The sequence below is a fragment of the Epinephelus fuscoguttatus genome, linkage group LG18 (genome assembly GCF_011397635.1).
Source record: "Epinephelus fuscoguttatus linkage group LG18, E.fuscoguttatus.final_Chr_v1".
NCBI lineage: Eukaryota > Metazoa > Chordata > Actinopteri > Perciformes > Serranidae > Epinephelus > Epinephelus fuscoguttatus.
Genome location: NC_064769.1, coordinates 8,794,096 through 8,811,627, shown reverse-complemented (window position 1 = coordinate 8,811,627; position 17,532 = coordinate 8,794,096). Strand labels below are relative to the sequence as shown.

Below are 17,532 nucleotides of genomic sequence, written 5' to 3'. Positions count from 1 at the left end.
ATCAACTTACTTGTACGACTAATACAAACACAATTTACACAATTTATAAGAATAAAACACTTCAAAGTTGATGGTCCATATCTAGTATAAAACTAAAAAATCTGCGCATGTTAATAACAGTAAATCATAGAAATCAAACTTTCAGGTAAAGTACATGCAGTTTGATGTCAACCAGCGCAATGACCACTTCCCACCTTTATTGTAACCGTCTTAAAGGTGACCTGCAAGGACTCCTGTATTCATTTTTTATGAGGGATCTCGTAACCTGAGATCAAAGCTCCAGAAGAAACCCTAGTCTTCTTCTTCTTGTCAAGCATCTGTTAGTTTGGTTTGGTTTCCTATTACACCAGACAGCTTGCCCTGACCCTGTTACATCTTAGCATCGGAGTAATTAGTGGTTCAAGATCTTTGCACTTCAACTACTGAAATGGTAGTGAGTTAGCTGCTTGACATTTGCGACAGTGATGTGAAGAACCACCAGAATATGTCCCCATACTAGTAACTGTATTTAGGTTCTGTTTCATGCTATTTTCCACCATTATCCACTGGGAGCTTTTCCAGAAGAGCTTTATCTGTTTCCTCATGTTTGCCTGGGAAGCTGGAATAAGTCATGACCTGACTGAGATGATTGTGTTTTACAACTTGTTAATATGAAGGCCACACACACCAGGTGACTCATATTATCCACTGTGCATTCACACTCTGGTATGGTGTGTTAAGTTGTAGACAACCAGAGTTCTTGACAAGATCCTATCTCAGTCTCAGCTGATAATGACTTCAATATTTATTTCCTACTCAATATGTACTTGATTTTTTTGTTTTGTTTTCAGCTGTCAACTTCTTAAATGTAGTTGCAAGTTAGCAAACATGTGGTGTACACTAAGATTTGTTGCCAACTGGGGGGTGAAGGGTTTTTTTTTAACACAGGAAACCACACATAATCACACCTGTAAGCTTGAATGACAGCTTTAAATTATATTTTATAATATTAACTTCTTAAGAAAGAGAAAGAAAGAGTTGTAGAACGGCAGCATCATCACAACCATAATTGCCACTGGTGTGACATAATTTTCTTAGTAATCATGACCTTGCTTCTCTCCAAGAGTCATACAGGAGTGATATTGAGTCAAATGCTTTGCTGTTATGAGTTTGTCATCTAAGTAAGTTGTAGTTATTTTGTCTACCACAGGAATTATAGCTTGATTCATGTTGAAGTTAGTGGCAAATCTTGCAAGAACAGTTATTGATTCTAGTTTTTATCTTTTTGTTTTTTATGTCAGTTTATTAGAAAAAACATCCAAGTATCAGTGATGCATTATTGTGTGGTTTTGTTTTTTCTTTAAGGGGTTAACTTCTGAAATTCAAGTTCTGCACAGCTCCCTCCATTTATTGGCATGCCTGATGTTGTCTTTGCGCCATCTTGTGGTCAAAGTCAGACTCGTATAAATTAAAAACAGGGAGTGACTTAATAAAAGCCTAACACTGTTATCTTCCTCTTGATTTCTGCTTTTATTTCAGACATTCCCAACTCTGACTCTGAGAGCTTCAATCCAGCTCTTTGGGAGGAGCAGCGCAAGCACCGAGCTCAGGTGGCCTTTGAGTGTGACGAGGACAAAGATGAGAGAGAAACACCCCCAAGGGTCAGTGTCAAGCTGTTGTTCACATAATTGGGAAAAGAAAAATGACTGTTCTGACATGGTTTACTAAACTGGAAGGACATTGTTGTGATCATAATATTATTTGGCAACAATCTGGACTTTGTCTAAAATGTGCCTCATGTCCCATTTCTCTAACAATTTACAGTCAACATGTTTTTTAGGTCAGTGGTTCAAACTAAAACATCATTACTATGTTTAAGAAAAATGCTTAACAGAGGGACATTGGTGCCTTTGAAATGTGTCTATTTGAAAGTGAATGCACCTCATTCTCCATGTAATTCCCATTCAAAACTGCCATTTCACCTCTCCTCGTCCCACTTCTGTCAAAACTGCAACCAAATGATTTTAGTGGTAAGTTTGTGGGTATTTTTCCTCTGCCAGGAGGGAAACCTGAAGCGCTACCCTACACCATACCCAGATGAGCTGAAGAACATGGTGAAGACAGCCCAGTCTGTGGCTCACAGGCTCAAGGAGGATGAGTCGAGTGATGAGTCGGGAAAAGATGCAAGGCCAATTGAGAGGAACCACATTGGCGTGCAGGATGTGGGAGTTAAGGTCAGCTTCAGCTTTTTATTTGATTTCACTTGAAAGAAACCTTGGTTCCCCTTTAGTTCCAGTTTAACCCTGAGAAACCTACCATAGAGCCATTTTTGTCTGTTAAGGGGGTGGACAGGGGATCTTTAGGGGGAGATGGCAGGTCAGTATTTTATGCCACATAGAAGTGGTATACATCATCTGTAAGCTGGTAACCTGAGGATTATTTGAGATACAGCTCAGTCAAGTTTTTCAAGCTCTAAATCTGTAATAAACATTTTGTTCTGGTTTGAACCCTGTTCAAATTTTTAAAGTTTAGAGTGTAGAGGGGCTTAGAACATTACTATGGATTTATATAAAGGCCAGTCCCATGCTCATTTAAGTTGTTGCAACATTTGTTACATAGATTTGGTGCTAAATATAACCTTTTTTTTCCCCATTCAAGAATTGATAAAATGGTCAAAATATCAGATTAAGACACCAAGACTTTGAAGAACACCACACAAAAAATCATGCTGTGATTTGGTATCAAAAACATTTGACATGTGGAGGTTTCTGTAAGAATTGCATATGTTTTTGCAATTACATGATGAGCACTTCTGTCCTGGAAAATGCTAAGAAACACCCTTATTGTCCATATACCTATGACAGTGATTCATCCTCTGAATGCCTGAGGTCTGTAGTGTGTGGTTGTAAAGTTTCATGAGGCTGTGATTATCCTAGTGGGCTACAATAGGTCATTTTATACAGTGAGGACTGTTTCAAAGAAATGGCCTCACTAAAATCAGATGGCTATTAGGGGACTAACATCATCACACATGAATACAGTTGGGCTTGTTGAATCCACAAGAGTCTCATCTTTCCGGTCATATCCAATTATGCAATTCCAAATCTGTTAAGGGACCAAAGTATACAGGAATATTTAGATACACCATTTTAAGAATAGCCAAAAATAACAAATTTATACTGCATGCACAAATGGTATGTTTTTTGCCAAAACTGCATGGGATTATCATAAAGTGGACATGTCTGTAAAGGGGCGACACATGGGTAGCCACAGAACCCATTTTCATTTATATAGAGAAATCAAGGGACCATTGTGAAAAGGGCCATGCCAGTTTTCCCTCTCCAAAATGTGGCCTAACTTGGGAGCATTATTAAGCTACCCTCCCGTCAAGCTCGCATGACATGGTTAGTACCAGTGTATGCCTTGGGTTGTCTAGTTTTACATGATACCACTACCTTAACGCGAGCTAAATGAGTCTGCCACAGCCTCGGAGAGAGTGTAATATCGGCCAAGAACGCTGGCGGTCCTATGGGTCTCGTAGGGTTAACAAATTGCACATTTTACATGTAAGTGAAGGAACATTTTCAATAAATAACTTATCATCTGTACTGCTTTTTTGCAGGTGATAGAGGCTCCCTGTCCTAATGGTACGGCATCAGAAGTGGAGCCCCAAGAATCTACCAACACATTGGCCCAAAACTCCTCTGCACCAGAATCAAACATTTCTGAGTCTTACACCTCTCAGACAGTCGCACTCAAATCTTCAGGGGGCGCTCTAATGAACCATGAGGACACACTAGAGGTACTCTCAGTGGTTTAGTCCTCACAATGTCACAAACATGAAATACAGCAAGCACATGATGAGTTTCAACTGAAAAAATACAGCTTTAAGATTTTTTTATTTTTTTTGTCTCCAGGATTCTGAGGAGCTGTCTGATGAAGAGGAGGAGATGAAAATTGCAGAGATGAGACCCCCTCTTATTGAGATCTCCATCAACCAGCCTAAAGTAGTAACTTTGAGTAAAGACAAAAAAGGTAAAGATTTTAAGTGACTGAAATATAACGTTTAACATGGAAAATTAAAGTGACAGTGTGTAGATATAGTATACTAACCATGATATTTTTGATTCTGATTAACAGATGATGCAGACTCTTTGCTGGATGACACAGTGGCCAACAGCAACCAGAACAACAGTAACTGTTCATCGCCATCACGCATGTCTGACTCAGTGTCTCTGACCACAGACAGCAGTCAGGACAACTCCCTGTGCACGCCTGAGAGAGAGGCAAAGATGCCCTTCCTACCAAAAGGCCGGTTAGTATCATTCTTCAACCTGTTAACACTGAGAACAAATGAGTCTTCCACCTGTTATTACAGAATCTAATGTACCTCCTTATTCTTTGTTTTAGGCAAGAGGATGAGAATATGAACCAGCCTAAAGACACCACCCCTCTTCTCCATAATGGTAACGGCTCTGAAACGTCCCTTCAGGCCCTTTTGAAAACCCAGCAGACTCCGCCAGAGAAAATGGGTGACTACGACCTGTCCATGGAAGCAAGGCTGGCCTTCATTGAGAAGGGAATAAACAATGGCATGGGAGAAACTTACACCAAGTGGGACCAGATCAATATGAATGTGTCCAAGTTGCCGACTGACAACATGGTCCAGCTGGATGAGGTGGACAAAACCAAGAATGGTTCAGTAACCCAGGAGGAGCTGGACAGCAAGCAGAGTTTTGGCAACGACAACATGGAGCATTTTCTGAATGGAAACCAGCAGGTCAGTGACTGCATCAATAGTGTGGGCAACAAAAGCCAAGCGATGAGAGTAGAGACATCTGCTGTGCATGTGGCCTCGACAGGCGTGACAGCCAGCAGTGACATGTCTCTGTCTCGCAGCACAGAGGAACTGTCTCCGGATAAAAGGGGCCATCCCCCACAGGTGATGAAGTCTCACAGTGTCAGCAACATAGAAACAGGGGGAATGAAGCTATACTCCTTTGATGGGGATGATGACTCTTACGACACAGCAGGAATGACTAGGATGGCAGGGGCCGGCCCAGGGCCAGGAGCTCAGGGTCAGAGCATAGTCAGGAGCAAGTCAGCCAGTCAGTTACTTAATGACCAGACTCTCCAGATCTACCCCGGCTCCTCTGCATCTTCCTCAGATCTGCTCTCTTCCTCTAAGCCCCCTGCCAGCACCAGTAGATATCCTGTCTCCTCCAGCATGGCCATGGGCATCCCTCCTCCTCAGTACAATATACAGTACACAAGCAGTGCCATGCCTAAAGACGGCCTCTGGGCCCAGAGGACGCCCATGCCTCCAGAGCACCAAGGCTACCTCCCCCCTCCGCCACACTCACTAGCCAACACCAACTACTCCAACCGTAATCAAGCACCTCCCTACCCTTTGCAGCCCCAGCAGAGGGGGCCTCCTATGGCTCCCAAATCCTCTGGAGACATGTGGGCTAAGGAGAGACTTCATTCTACTGGGGGCCAGGCTAGAAGCAGCTCTCTGCAGAGGCAAAGCAGCACTGCCTCCACAGCTTCCATGGGTGACCCGAGGCGCATACAGGTACCTGAAGGGGAATACATGACGTACAGGGATATTCACACCCTCGCCAGGGGGCCGCTGGCAATGAGCCAGGCCATGCAGAGGCCCCTCTCAGCTCGCACTTACAGCATCGACGTACCTGGAGCTTCCAGGCCTATTGGCGCCAGGCCGCAGCCGCACGAACTTCCGGAGAGGACCATGTCTGTCAGCGATTTCAACTATCAGCAAAGCAGCCCCAGCAAGAGGCCCAACGTCAGGGTGAAGTCTGAGCACTCGCTGCTGGATGGGTCTGGACAGGTGTCAGGAGGAGTTGGAACAGGAAGGGTGCCAGCTGACTGGAGAGACCAGGTGATGCGGCACATCGAGGCAAAGAAAATGGAAAAGGTAAAACTGTAATGAGATGATGAGATGTAGTTTAATAAGTTCCCAAAATGATTCACAATCTTGTCTTTGTTATTTGTTGGTCCTCTGACTCATTATAACAGTCCTAAAATACTTTGAATGTACCAGAGACCATTGCAACATGAAGAAAATATCTGTAAAGCCTTTCTTTAGCCCTTGCTTAAAGGGTTGATTCACCCATATACAATAAGTTTGGGTTTTGTTTGTTAAGACTTTGAGATAACTGCCTTTGGGATTACTGCCACCATCTCAATACAGTGCAGGTGAAAGGAATTTTGTTTGTGGAGTCAGCAGCATTAAAAATATCCATAGCAATGTGTCTTTGCAGAAACAATTGGCCTCATGCATAAACTTTATTTTGTATACTTATCTTAACTTTCTCTTACTTTACTTTGTATGAAGGGCATGTACAAGTTTGCCACGTTAGATTCAGCAAATGTTCCACACTCTGCATAACTTTCTGAATTACCTGCATAAACATGATGAATGCCACCTGTGCATAAATGAGCAGGCATGTTCATGAAAATTGTAAATTAGAATGATTAATGCCCTAGTAATACCATATAAGGCTACACATCCTGCCCCATATGTCTAAGTGTTACCTCGTAAAAACGGCATCCAAGAGTAAAAAGAACGACAGATTAGAGAGTCCTGTTTTTTGGAGGTCCATAATAGAAAGTCTATAATTTTTAACAGCGTCAGAAGTGGAATTAAGGGACCAGCTGAAGCCAAGCAATGCGACAAAATAACGAGTGCTGTTAATTCTGTGTCACCTGAGGGTCGTACCGTCACTGAAATAAAGAAGAAATGGTCTAAAACAGAAATGCCTTCAAAAAACCATCTTGCCACAGCAAGGTGATTGATGACTGCAATGGGAGGGTGTCAAGAGCAAGTCTCCATCACAGCGATGGTTGACAATATACATGCCATAAATAGAAGATGTTGCACTGACAGACATTACAACTGAGGATGTTTTTCTGGACAGGCATAAACCTGCATGTGAAGATACAGCCTGACAGTGATGGTGTGATATATAACCATTTCTTTACTTAGAATGTGTGACCCTATCAACATTATCAACCCGCAAAAAATGGACTTTGAAATCAGATTTATACCCCTCTGATCCTACTGTTTTGTTTTCCTTCCTTCAAATGTTATAAATGTTACATGTGAAAGGAATTCTCAAACAGTCGTTCAGTATTTTCTTTTGTTTAAAAGAAGATAGATTAGACTCTGCACCTCAGCTGGGACCACCATGTCACCGTCTGCTCCCATGCACACATGTGGTGTCTGGTGAAGTAAAATGTGATGTGTTAAAAATTTTCAAAATTGTCAATTAATTACAGCATGATTGATATTGTAGTGTTATACAAACGCATAAGTAGCCAGTGGAAATAATGATGATAGGCTGTATAAATATGCTAAATTTGGCTCTGTGTCTCGGTTAATGCGAATAATCCATAAACTTTAGTGTAAACCGTTTTAGGCTCTTTCTTGTGAGAGATGTTGAGTTTTTTTAAAGTTCGCGTCACACACATTGCCATACATTATTGCATCAGTGGCCTTGGATCTGAATCCACTTTAGAATCTACTCATTGAATCTTAATCCTTTCGAATTCCTTATGAAATCTTCTTAGTTCTTAGGTTGTTTGGAGGGGAATGAAGACATCTCTTAGTTAAAAATATATAATGTTTAGTCACTTACTTTATGTCTTTGTAGAAGTCTGTAGTTTCAGAAACAAGTAGAAGAGACTAAGACAGAATGTGAATGAGAGGTTTTGATAAGGAATTTGTTTGCTGCAGAGCTAAACAAGTATGGGTGTTTGACCAACTTGGAAACGGATCCAAATGGAACCGATCGATCTCTGTATCGGGGTGTCTAAAAACTTTGGCAAATAAAACCAAACCTGTATGGCAAAGTACTGTTAAGTTTATTTGGGTGGATTGACCCTTTAATATGGAGTTTGACATTTACAAAAGTCTTCTCACTCAGCTGTATGCAAAGTATTTGTGATTCACTGCATGTTTGTGTTTATATGCTGTAAACCTTTCTGTTGTGTCTTCTATGTCATCACTCATTTGGTGGATTGCATGGCCGCGGCTGACATGTTGGTTGTTGCTGCTTGTTCCGTGTCGTCCCTCTGTTCAGAATGCACTGTCTCGCTCCTATAATTCCAATAATGCTCCGCTGAGTTGGTCTCACTACGGCAGCTGTAGGGATATGCATGCCAGCCAAGGGTCCCTGGTCTTTAGTGCCAGGGACGGACAGCCCTATGGAGCTCTGGGCTTTTGTGTGAGTACTGTGAACATGAAGTTAGCTCCTGCAGCTCATACCAAGCCAGGGCTTCCAGTTCCTGCTAGTTTCACATCCTTTAGAAGAAAAAAAAATGTCTGTTTCTGTCTCTCCTGGATGATGAGAAGTGATCACTGACCCTCAGTCTTTCACATGTCCTTTTAATGGACAAGTGAAAGTATAACGTCTCTCCTAACATCTGATTTCACACGCCCTCAGACCATGAACATGGATGGATTCTAGTCTGTTGTGTAGCTCCTCTCCTTGAAATGCAGTTGACTTGTTTAAACGGGGCCTGCTTAGTTTTTGTACCATCATCTAATTGGTTTCAAGGCTTTACTTCTGCCATGATACAATGACAGAAAGACTGATCTATACATCTGGCATCTGACTAAAGTGATCAAGGCTGCCACTTAGCTTTAGCTAATTTAGAAATTAAAGGAATATTTAACCCCAAGTTACCATTTGCGTGAAAGACAGCAAAACTATATCAAAATATCTGTTTTCAAATGCTCACACAACTCGTGCAGTATAATCCAAGTCTCATTTATCCAGTCATATGCTCAGTACTTCCCAAACAGACGGCCTTTTCTGACAGGGAACTGAACTGAAAGTGAAACAGACTCCATTGACAAAAACAGTAATTTTACCTCACAGAACAAAGGAGCTGCTGAGCTACCAATGCTTCCATCAGTTTGTTTGTTCGTGTTATTGTGTGACATGTCTGAATCCAAATTAACCCTGCAAAATACCAACCAAGTCAGGCACTGAATAAGGCATAAATAACTTCCATTTAGTTCATTTAGTTCCCCGTTGGAAAGGGCTGTCTGATTGGGAAGTGCTGAGCAAAAGACTGGATCAATGAGACTTGGATTTTACTGCACAAGTTGTGTGAGCATTTGCGAACAGATGTTTTGATACAGTTTTGTTGTTGTGAAATGCAGACCCCTATGACTTCAGTTCATCAATAATTTTCTCCATTTGGAAATTCTTCATTCACTTTAGAGATATGTGAGAAAAACCAAGTTTTCTTTTTCAGTTCAATGAGCATGGGGTGAGTGACTGATATACAAATGGTACTTTGGGGGTGAAGTGTTCCTTTAATTAAAATTGTCTTCCTCACAAAATGTATTGGCCTAGTGGCATAATTATTAACGTCTTCTACATCTCATTGTAGTAATAAACAGGAAAGATGTTCCTGTCTTCTGTTAACAGAGACTTATATTTCTAGAGAAACATTTACAGCAGATCTGTATTTCTCTGAATCCAGCTCGCAACAAAAAAGTGGCATCCTAAGCTGTGATGTAACAAGCTTGTTGGAGGAAATTGAGCTTTTTCAGGGCAGGCTCTTCACCGAGAAACCCTACCTTCATTTGAGTCCTAGTTAGTAATCAGATATGACACATCATATATGGTACAAAACACCCCAGTTAAACCTGCCAGGTGCTTTAACATGATAATCATCATCCCGTTGTGCGTATCCTGTGATTGTAATCCATCTCAGCAACCGTGAAATTCTTTTTCTTTTTAACTGCACTTTAAATCCTTATTTTGCTCATTCATAATCTTCACTTCAACTTTTGATCACTTCAGAATCACTTCATATCTTCTCACTTTGTGTGTGTGTGGGGGTGAAAACTGTGTTTACAAAAGGTAAGTGGTTAGAAGTGTGTGTCTAAGTGATTTAGAAAGTGGGTATTAGAATTTGTAGACATAAAGTGCTTGTGCACTATCCAAGACTAAGATGTCTAAGAGTGTTGTGTAACCCCTTCCCTACTTAACATTTAAGATTCACTTCATCTCCAGCAAGCTAATATTGCGAGTTATGTGCTGCTTAGTGTCTGAATAGACACTAAACACAATTTAATCTCAGTTTTTCATCATTTTAATCAGATGTGTCCCTTTCACCTCCTTCAAAAACAACACATCACTGCCTAATGCCATTACCAGACATGAGAAATGGTTGTCAGTGTCTGTCTGTCTTGATCATTATCCCTTGATGTAAATGAGTTTCACTGGAGTGAGGTTGGGGCACACTGTTAATGATCACCACTGTCTTCCCTTTCAGGATGATGTGTTTCCCCAAGGGCAGCAGAGCTACACCATGGACCCCCACAGAAAAGTAGGTTTAATACAAACTTTTAGCTGCACAGTAAAAATGTGGTTGTGAAATATCAAAATTTAAAAAGAATAATAAAAGAAAAGCCTCAGTTCATCTCTGTGCGTTTTTGTTTCCCAGGTGCCTTTGATGAACGGTCAGATGGGGCCTTCTGTTCGTCCCCAGGTGAGCCAGTCGTCCATGGCCCGCCATCCTTCCAGGGAGCAGCTCATTGATTACCTGATGCTCAAAGTCTCCCATCAGCCCCAGGGCCCTCCACGCATCCCGCTTGACTCACTGCAGCAAGAGGTGATGGATGGTGTCAGTGTGAAAAAAGTGCTTAATAATAAATTTGACTTTGAGGATATCTTTTATTGGCTAGACTGAAGTTTGATTAAAAGAATAATTTGACACAGGGACCTGAACCGTAACCCTTTCAAGGCTAGTGTTGACAACTAGTGTAATTAACAGTGAATGATTATGAATAAATGGCTAATGAAAGTATGTGGGTGTGTTTCAGATCCGTGTGAAAGTGGAGAAGAATCCAGAACTGGGTTTCAGTATATCAGGAGGAGTGGGAGGTCGGGGAAATCCCTTTCGTCCAGATGACAATGTAAGTTTATATATTTCATACCATGGTCTGAGTGAATACTCCATTCTGATTGGCTGCTGGGTTTCCATTAAAACTTGTTATAGGACAACTACTAAGAAGTGCAGGTGAAACTCTATGTTCATCGTTGTAAATTAATGCCCTGGCTACATGATAATATCGGCATCTATCTAATGTGAGTAACCAGAGCAACAGGGAAGCAGTCAACGCTCCATTTACAATTTGTTCTAACACTGAAGGCAGTCAGTGCCTCATTGTCTTGACACCACAGACTGCAACACACAAACTGCAGTAGTACACTGGCCCTCTGAACTTACTGATATTTTGTATCACATCAGTGACCATCTCACATCCCATTCGCTATTCAACTCGCTGTTTCATACGGTGGCCAATGAAGTGGCCGATAGCCAGCTAGTCTTGTTGTTAAACATACTGTCAAATTATATTTACTATTTATCAAGTGTACATAATGTTTTTAACCTTGAATGTTGGTTGCATAACGTTAGCTTAGAATCTCCCGTTGATAAGCCGTATCTCAGGTTCATCCTGTTTACTGGAGAATTAATAACGTTTCCACTGCATGAGAACCTTATGGGATGGTAATGATTGTTCCAGGTATTAGGTGTCACCAGGGAAACCGAGCTGTGACTTGTGAAATACTTGGATTTTGACCACAAAACACAAGAAAATCTAAATGAATATTCTTTTTACATTTCTGTTCTTTAGCAAGTGACCATGGTATAAAAACGATAATGCCCTTGGGGGTGTCCATAATCAGGAATTAATGGCCTCTGTGGAGGCAACGGTCCAATTCGCAGCGAGGATGGGTCAGGTCTCCTCATCACCCAGAAATTCCTGATAATTAACACCTCATCAGGCATTATCCCACGCTTAATGTGCCATACATAAACAATGTTTAATATTCCATTTCCTAAGTTGTACTCTGCACCCACTTTAGGACAACACTCAGTATAACTTAGTGGCTTTTAGTTTGTACAACTAATATAATATTTTTCCAAATATGATTTCAGGGTATATTTGTGACAAGGGTCCAACCTGAGGGGCCGGCATCTATGATTCTTCAGCCTGGAGATAAAATCATCCAGGTAATCTGTTGTCTGTACAAATATCACACAGCTCTCATCAACATTTTTGTAATTAGTTGTAGGTTTATTGGTAATTTTTCCCCCCATGTTAACCAGAATTCTGTCTGTTCTCATAGGCAAATGGATACAGCTTTGTGAATATCGATCATGGGAATGCAGTGTCCCTCCTGAAGACGTTTCCAAACACTGTGGATTTGACTATCATAAGAGAAACGCAAGCATAGACTCAAGTGAAACTGACCTCTGAAGCGTTTGGAGGGGGGGACACGAGAGGAGAGACAAACAGAGAAATTAATGTTGACTCTCATATTTTTATACACAGAGGAGACTGACCTGTTGATACCTGTTGGGACTATTTATAGTAGAGATCTTCATAGCCTTGATTAAACGGGGAAAACCACTGAATGTAGTGGATCAAAGTGAGACGGCGGCAAACCTCTGCAAGTACGAGTCCTCAAAAGGCCATCACTGTGGTATATATATTTTTATACATAAGAAGCTGAAGATATGACCTGCTCTGATGCAAATAATTACTGTGGTCTCTGTACAGATCATCTTTTGTTTCTGTCCAAAACTCCTTTGTCATGAATTAGGTTTCATTTCTGCAAATTGACATGAACTGACCACTTAGGGACAGAGCTCCCTCTCTTCTGTCATCCAATTTGCCTTTTTTTTTTTAAATAAGCGTTTTATTTAAGATGTTGAAACCATATTCTGGTCTGCCGTGCGATCTTATATGGAGGACAATGTTACGTGCTTTTCATGTGGAGACGAATGTAGATCGAGGAGGTGTTTGATTTGTTTTTTGGAGAGATTTTTTTTTCTCTTCTTGGGAGATCGAAGAGTTGAGATGAGGAGATCATCCGCCCCTGCTTCCATAAACACCCTCCAGCGTACACACACTTCTGTCTTCAGCTCCACTCAGATACCCTCACAGCAACTGCTCTGCTTATCACCTGACCAGACCACTACCTGTGCTGTGTGGAAACAATAGGAGTGAATCACAGCTTCTCAGATGTTGAAGAAATGCAGTCTGCATGTGATCATTTAATGAGACTGGAAAATGTAATATTGGGGGAACTGGGAAAGGAGAAGTGTAGCATGTGTTTGCTCAGCCTTAACCTGTTTTGCCAGTCAGAAGTTCTTCTCTAAAGCAAGAGCGAGTTTGATGTTTTGGGAAATACGCTTCTTTACTTTCAGGAGGGGTGTGACATGAGTAGATTGAAGCAGTGGTAGCTATTGATCTTCTCCAATCTTTTTCCTGCCAGAAAGCAAGTGACTTCCCAAAATGTCAAAACTGTTCCTTTAAGCAGAGAAAAATATGGCGGTTATGCTAGTTAACCAAAGCAAGTTTGGAAATAGTGAACAGAAGGCAAAAGCAGGAGACAACTTATGAAAGAGATTTGAATAAGAACAGGTCAAAGTTTCACTCATGTTTTATTTTTAAAGGGTAACTGCAGTGTTTTTTCACCTGGACCCTACTGTCCCATGTTTTGTGGGAACAGCAGTGTTTGAAACTGGCCCAGTATTGAGCCAGAGCGGCGGAAAAACAGGCAGCAACAAAGTTATTGTTTTTGTCATTGACAGGATCAGATTGTTATTGTTAGTGTCTAACAACATTATGGAAATGATGCTCCTCCTGACATAGGCCATGTTTTTTTAAAACCAGAAACAGAATGGCTTTCACCAAACACACCAGACTCTATTTAAATATGCAGTATTTTTATCATCATAAGATAAACTTCATTTAAAGTTGACAGAAACAAAATAATACTCACAAACACCATCTTGTTTCGTCTTTCCACAGTTTTAACAATCACCAACTCTGTTTGGTTGAAATAAGGGATTAATACACACAGTTAGATGTGAAAACATTCTGGCTGTATACACGCTAAAATTGCTGTTTATTAAAATGGAGTCTGGTGGGTTTAGCGATAGAGATTTCAAGGCTGTTTCTGTTTAAACAAAAAGGATCTTATTCTTTAACAAAAAGCTCTATCTCTGTAAGGATCCTTTTTATAATGTTGTCAGACACTTAAAATAACAATCTGAGTCTCTCAGTTTTCACACTGAGCAACTGCAAAACACGCTGCAGTGAAACCACGTCAGTTTACGTCCACTTAAAGTAAACTGATGTAGTTTCATTGCAGCCTGTTTTGCGGCTGCTGCGCTCTCGTTCCCATCAGTCACTTAGACACAAAAACATGGGAAAATAGGGATCAGGGTGAAAAATACCTGAAGTTCCCCTTTAAGGGCTTCATCTTTCAGGCAGCCATTGGTGAGATGAGTGTTTGTTTTGCAGGGGTTTCAACATCTGTCAGTTTTATTTTTTACATGGGAGAAGACCACAGTTTGCCTTTTATGTCTATAGAAATGTTTTATCATACTTTTTACTCATCACTTTGGAGCAGTTTCTCAATCATTTTTTTCTTTGCTGTACAGAGAGTAGAGTTGGGAGAGACAAGTTGTCAAGTGCCATAGACCTTGAACTGTTTGAACAGGGGAGGACCTTTGACCCCAGCACCCAAGCAATATTCACATGTTCACAATCTTCTGAGTACGTTTGCAGCATAATGGCTTCAAAGCAATATTTAAAGCCTTTTATTTTCATCCAGAAAAACAACATCAGATAGCATTTTTTAAAAACACAATCTTTTAGTAATCACTGATGATTTTACATGATTTTTATATTGTAAAAGAATCATTTTTTGTAATGAGATAGCACAGGAGATATATATAGCAGTGCTTAAACAGAAAGATTTCTCTGCATTGTGTAGAAGTGAATGTTTGTGTCACTTTGCCTGAGAGCTTTTTATCATGTTGTCGCTTTGATTAACTCCTGATGTTCGTTTGTGCAAAATAATCAACTTACACTGTTGGAAAAAACTAAAACAGTCAAAGCTGCATCTCAGAACATTCCTTATGTTTGTCAAAGAACTGTGTCAGAAGGAAAAATGTGATTTTAAAGGCAACATGACGTGACTTCTAATTCTCTGTGCACCTCTGCATTTATATTCATTCACTGGTAAATGACTCTTCAGTGAGACGTGTTTCCGAAGAAAAGGAAATGATAAAATTCAGTAAGTAATGTCCCCATAAATTCCAACAATACATTTGTGACCACTGAATTGTTTGTACAATATATAATAGAATTTTATCCTACAGTGTTTCAGCAAATGGCATTCCCTCAACTTGTTTACAGTAGATTGTGTCATCTACTCTTCCCACATATAGTTAAGATTGACCCATATGTGGCACTGTCCAACCAAAATAAAAACACTGTGGTATTTAAGAAAATGAAATATCCCTTTTTAATAATAATAGTCGTACTGTTTAAAGTTAGCTGTTCTAAGTGAAGCTGTACCCTTCATTTACAAACTTAATCTTAAATTAGTACATTTTATTCACAAGCAGATGACATTGATAATGAGCATTTCCCAAATTTCTCACAGAACGTAGTATTTTACATGGATGAATTGTTGTGTACATTATTTGTATTAATTTTGTTTTTGATGTCTGTTGACTTTCTAAGAATAGGGAGAAACATTTCTGAGGTAATGGTCACTTTATGTTCATGGCAAAAAAGAACGTATACAGTCTGACATCGTAGACAATCTAGGGAGACAAAACATGTCGTTACATTTTCTTCATTCATGTCAGTTTCTTATGCTCCCGTATTGTTCTTATTTATTTAGCAGTCTTCTGTGGTTTTTAGACCGTACTAATCAAATTGTAAATACTCTTAAAAAAGTGAGAAAAGAATTAATAACGGCATTAGTGACTTGCGATTGTAAAACCAGCAATAAATTGCAATGCAGAGGCACTCGTTTTAATGTATAGCTAGTATTTCTAAGGTTTCTCTGGAAACAGCCACAGTGAGATGATGATTGATATGCATTTATCCAACATTCCAGATTTTGTACATAATGACCTGTTTCTGAAGTAACCTGTGGAAAATAAACTAATGCTCTTTAGAAAGGATCCCTCTGTCTTCATTTCATCCTCTGGGTTCATCTTTTTACACCAGTGCAGTGAATGAGTAACACAGTACATACAGTGCAAATGGACGGTCCAAGGTACAGGACAACTGTGAGTGTATTCAGGCTGCACTGGTCACAGTATAAGAGATGTATACAGTGGTTAAAGTAGGGGTATAGCACCAGTAAAACCACAATAATGAGCTGCATGTAAACATGTCACAAAACCTGAAAGATTACATGTGTACTGATGTGTGGAATCACATCAGGAAGTGCAGACATGATTGTGGCTGAAAACATGTAAATGCTTCAGAGGTTTTTGGAACAGTGCAAACTCTTCCTGCCTGTTTCTTTAACCTGGTGTGTTGTATTTAATCAGTGTAAGACTGCTGAGGGCCTTTTACACACTCAGTACTGCAGGAGGAAGCACTGAGCATCCTGTTCATCTGAAACATCTTCTTTTCTCCCACAAGTTAGTTTCCACTAACATGTTGCACAAATACTAAATATTACATTTGAAACTGAGGCAAACTGAGACTAGACTGAGTGTTGAGAGCATTATGTCAAGAGCTGAGCATGAGCTAAATTGTCACTGACAGAGGATAAACTGTGGTGGCTGCTGTACCTCTGACGCCACCCTCAGGTCAAACAAAGTAATATTTTATGTCTTAATTTTCATCCTTCCAGTATTTCTGTGTGGAATGATCACTACATCCTCACAGCATGGATAAAGACTTTTAGTCTTATTGTGGAGGAAGAATCATTTATGTTTGTCTTACACACCCAAAGAAATGCTTAATTACTTAATGAAATATTTACATTACTCAAAACTGTCAACTGTGATTTATATTACAAACATGGCAGCAGAATAAACCATTTAAATGCCTCAGAAACCAAATATAAGTATATGGAAATTCAATAAGTAAATGTCTGTTACCTTCATAGATTTGTGTTATAAAGGGTGTGTGTGTGTGTGTGTGTGTGTGTTTGATCTTTTGCAGTAGCTGAAGGTCTCTGTTCACTTCTTCTCCTCTTCCTGAAGTGTTTACAACCTGTCCAATATGTTCATCTTCCTTCTTCCTGATCTTTGACAGTTTCTCAGAACTTTTGAATGTGTCAATGCTTTAAAATGACAAATTAATCCAGATGACTCAGTGTAGCTGCCTGTTTAAAGAGACTCCTGGTGGTGAAGCTGTTTTAGCAGCATTTTAGCCACTAATACATTTAATGACACCTGCAACTGATTCACTATTTAAAAAGCTTCACATGAACTCAGCATCATTGAAGTTAAAATAAAGCTCACAATACATAGTACATACTATATATGTCTGAGAGTTGATTTTATTCAATTCAACAGTAAACCAGTGAAGTTTAGAAATTAGTGTAACAGAGTGCTCAGTGGACGGCTTTGTGTGGTTTGGTTCACATCCACTCTCAGGAGCCCCTGAACACAAGAGGAGTCCTGCCCTGAAACAACAAACACGTGTGCTCTTTGTGTTACACTGAGGAACAC

At 40.1% G+C, this 17,532-nt stretch overlaps 1 protein-coding gene across 2 annotated transcripts in view; it reads left to right on the top strand.

The window, feature by feature from the left end:
- Positions 1 to 16,016, top strand: part of erbin (erbb2 interacting protein) — a 68,009-nt gene extending 51,993 nt beyond the window's left edge. The window contains exons 16-27 of one of the 2 annotated variants that reach the window (XM_049603702.1): positions 1,519 to 1,640; positions 2,040 to 2,213; positions 3,602 to 3,781; positions 3,897 to 4,014; positions 4,120 to 4,294; positions 4,390 to 5,917; positions 8,085 to 8,228; positions 10,297 to 10,350; positions 10,468 to 10,635; positions 10,847 to 10,939; positions 11,968 to 12,042; positions 12,159 to 16,016. In XM_049603702.1, the coding sequence (XP_049459659.1) occupies positions 1,519 to 1,640; positions 2,040 to 2,213; positions 3,602 to 3,781; positions 3,897 to 4,014; positions 4,120 to 4,294; positions 4,390 to 5,917; positions 8,085 to 8,228; positions 10,297 to 10,350; positions 10,468 to 10,635; positions 10,847 to 10,939; positions 11,968 to 12,042; positions 12,159 to 12,266 (2,939 nt within the window). In that variant the 3' untranslated portion in view covers positions 12,267 to 16,016. The remainder of the gene's footprint in view (positions 1 to 1,518; positions 1,641 to 2,039; positions 2,214 to 3,601; positions 3,782 to 3,896; positions 4,015 to 4,119; positions 4,295 to 4,389; positions 5,918 to 8,084; positions 8,229 to 10,296; positions 10,351 to 10,467; positions 10,636 to 10,846; positions 10,940 to 11,967; positions 12,043 to 12,158) is intronic. The other variant, XM_049603701.1, reaches the window with a different exon arrangement.
- Positions 16,017 to 17,532: the final 1,516 nt, after the last annotated feature.